The sequence below is a fragment of the Gekko japonicus genome, unplaced genomic scaffold, assembly GCF_001447785.1.
Source record: "Gekko japonicus isolate JY-2015 unplaced genomic scaffold, Gekko_japonicus_V1.1 scaffold1746, whole genome shotgun sequence".
In the NCBI taxonomy this organism is placed as follows: domain Eukaryota; kingdom Metazoa; phylum Chordata; class Lepidosauria; order Squamata; family Gekkonidae; genus Gekko; species Gekko japonicus.
Window position 1 is genome coordinate 338404 of NW_015159767.1, and position 3342 is coordinate 341745.

Below are 3342 nucleotides of genomic sequence, written 5' to 3' on the forward strand. Positions count from 1 at the left end.
CCCCCCCCCCGAGGACCAAGAATACAGTGCATCACTTGCCCCAGACCGAGAGTTCCTATCTATACCTTGTGGCTAATAGCCACTGATGGACCTCTGCTCCATATGCTTATCTAATTCCCTTTTGAAGCCGTCCATGCTTGTAGCCGCCACCACTTCCTGTGGCAGTGAATTCCATGTGTTCATCACTCTTTGGGTGAAGAAGGACTTCCTTTTATCCGTTCTAACCCGACCGCTCAGCAATTTCATGGAGTGCCCACGAGTTCTTGTATTTTGAGAAAGGGAGAAAAGTACTTCTTTCTCTACCTTTTCTTTCCCAGGCATAATCTTGTAAACCTCGATCACGTCACCCCTCAGTCGTCTTTTCTCCAAGCTAAAGAGCCCTAAGCGTTTTAACCTTTCCTCATAGGGAAAGGAGGTTGGCAAGCACATTGTTCCAGAGGGAAGTTCATGTTGGACGGCCATGCGAGGGCCAAGGCAAGATATCTGCTTGTGCTTCAGACTTCCTGTAACATACAGGACAGACCTGGCTACTTATTAAATTTGCTGATGATACCAAATTGGGAGGAGCAGCAAATACCCAAGAAGATAGAGTTAAAATTCAATAAAACTTGAATGCCCCGGAGAAGTGGGCCAGTTGCAAACAGGATGCAATTCAACAAAGATAAATGCACAGTATTATATCTGGGCCACAAAAATGTCAAGGACAAATACTGGATGGGGGATACGTTTCTGGGGAGTAGTGTATGCGAAAGAGATCTTCGGGTAAGAGTGGACTGTAAACTGAATATGAGCAGTCAGGTGATGCGGTGGCAAAAAAGGCAAATTCAGTCTTGGGTTGTATTAAAAGGGCCATAGCATCGAAATTGCAAGAGGCCATAGCCCCTCTGTATACTGCCTTGGTCAGGCCGCACCTGGGGTACTGTGTGCAGTTCTGGAGGCCTCACTTTGAAAAGGAGGTGGACAAAATCGAGAGGGTGCAGAAGAGAGCGATGAGGATGATCAGGGGTCTGGAGACTGAGCCCAACGAGGAAAGGCTAAGGACCTTGGGAATGTTTCGTTTGGAGAAGAGGAGATTGAGGGGGGGACATGATTGCTCTCTTTAAATATTTGAAAGGCTGTCATTTGGAAGAGGGCAAGGAGCTGTTCCAGTTGGCAGCAGACGGTAGGACCCGAAGCAACGGGTTTAAATTACATGCAGAAAGATATCGGCTGGATATTAGGAAAAACTTTTTCACGGTCAGGGTGGTACAAAGTTGGAATCAGCTGCCTAGGAAAGTGGTGAGCTCCCCTTCACTGACAGTTTTCAAGAAGAGGCTGGACAAATATTTCAGAGATGCTTTAGGCTGGTCCTGCATTGGGCAGGGGGTTGGACTAGATGGTCTGTATGGACCCTTCCAACTCTGTGATTCTATGAAATGGCATGTTCTGGAACAGTTACCGCCAACTTTTGGGAGGAGAGTCTGTTTACTACTTTTCAGGGTCAAGATAGCCTGAGGGCCCCCAGCGTTGTGCCCATAGAGTCCATCAGCATCTTCCCTGGTTCCCAAGCGTTTTTAGAAAGTGGGCGGGACCAAGTGGGGCAATTGTTCCCTGGAAATTTGATTGGCTGCAGAAGGACCTCGTCTGGCAGCATAGGAAAGGGGTTTGGATTTGTATTGGGGTTCCTGGTGCATGTGAAATTGTGGCAATAGAAGTTCTGGAGCAAAGGTTTAGCACATGGTTTTGGTGGACTCTGCACTACTGCCCGTTTTCTTCCCGCAGCAACCCATGAGCATCCAGGCTGGAGAGCGTATCAGGGTGGCCTTCTGGCGTTGCAGCAACTCCAAGAAAGTCTGGTACGAGTGGGCTGTGGTTACCCCCACGTGCTCTGTCATCCACAACCCCACAGGACGTTCCTACACCATTGGACTGTGAACAGAAGCACTGTTGGTTCCCTGGAATGAAGTTGTCTTTAAGTCTGCCGTTCAGACAAAAGAAAGAAAAAGCCTGTTACACTTGGAGTAGTACCAGAGACTGATTTTCCCCCCATACAGAGGCACAGGGAGTCCAGTGTTTGTGGGGTGGGGGGAGGGGAGATCCTCTGAGATTTCTCCTCATGGGCTGATCATGTTTTCCTGGTCTGTGAAATTTCAATAAAGTCACTGAAACTTGTATGTGGAGCTGTTGGCTAGGAGGAATTGGCTGTGGGTGTTTGTGTAAAAAGTGGTACGATGTGGGTGTTTGCATAAAAAGTGGAACGATGCTATGATGATGTTCATTAACTAAAAATGGTTAGAGAGACTGATCCTAACAGCGTGGCTTTGCAAATCTTTTGCAATGAAACTCTTGCATAAGCTTATATACAAGCTTAAGCAAGCATGAAACCATCGTTAGCCTTTAAAGTGCACCTGTTTATTTTACATACAGTGATATTTAATAATAGCAGTTAAGTCATGACAGCTAAGCAGAATATCTAGGTTCAGAAAGTGTAAATCTATTTCGTGCATCTCTGATGCTGGGTACAACAGGCCACTCGTCACATTGAAGTCTAACTTTGAAATTTCCCTGAGGTATCTGGTGGAATAATCAATTAGAGAGAAACTTTCATTTAGCAGGGCCACTTTTATGTAACTTTTCCAAACCATTCCCCAAAACAGATTTCTCATTGAAATGGATTTCTCATTGTACTTTAACATGCGATACTACCCCTCCCATTTTTTCCAGGTGCTTCATCAGTTTGAGGGACCAAACCTTCACTCAGATAACAAAGCCATGATGAAACCAGTTCAAAAGTTGTAGCGCAACCGTGTTCTTTACGAAGGCTGGGAAACAATAGTTATGTGTAGAAGAGGGCAGCATAGCGTAGAAGAAATTAGATTTATACCCCGCCCTTCACTACCTCTAAGCTGTGGAGTCTTGTGAGCCAAAATTCTACTTTATGAGCTCCTGGCATTAAAGTTATGAGCGAGTGATTTGGCTCCTGCATAAATTAGTTTCCTCTGGAGCCATCCTTCCTAAGACAAAATGAGAGATCTGGAGGCTAAAAAACTGTGAGCTAGGTCATGCTAACACAGCTTAGAGGGAACACCGCTTACAATCCCTTTCCCTTCCCCACAACAGACACCCTGTGAGGTAGGTGGGGTTGAGAAAGCCCTGACTGAACAGCCCTGAAAGAACTTGTGACTGACCCAAGGTCACACTAGCAGCTGCATGTGAAGGAGTGAGGAATCAAATCTGTTTCTCCTAGATTATAGTCTGCGTTCTTAACCACTACACCTAACTTGCTAGTTAAGAGTGTCAGACTAGGATCTGAAGTCCCGGTTGGGAATCCCCACTCTGCCGCAGGGTGACCTTGAGCCAGTC

General features: G+C 46.2%; 1 protein-coding gene across 2 annotated transcripts in view; it reads left to right on the plus strand.

Moving 5' to 3' along the window:
- The window catches only part of PRMT5 (protein arginine methyltransferase 5), a 27108-nt gene extending 24996 nt beyond the window's left edge, over nucleotides 1–2112 (plus strand). For both annotated transcript variants that reach the window (XM_015406301.1, XM_015406296.1), the window contains exon 17: nucleotides 1762–2112. In XM_015406301.1, coding sequence (XP_015261787.1) covers nucleotides 1762–1914 — 153 coding nt within the window. In that variant the 3' untranslated portion in view covers nucleotides 1915–2112. The remainder of the gene's footprint in view (nucleotides 1–1761) is intronic.
- The last annotated feature ends 1230 nt before the right edge of the window (nucleotides 2113–3342 follow it).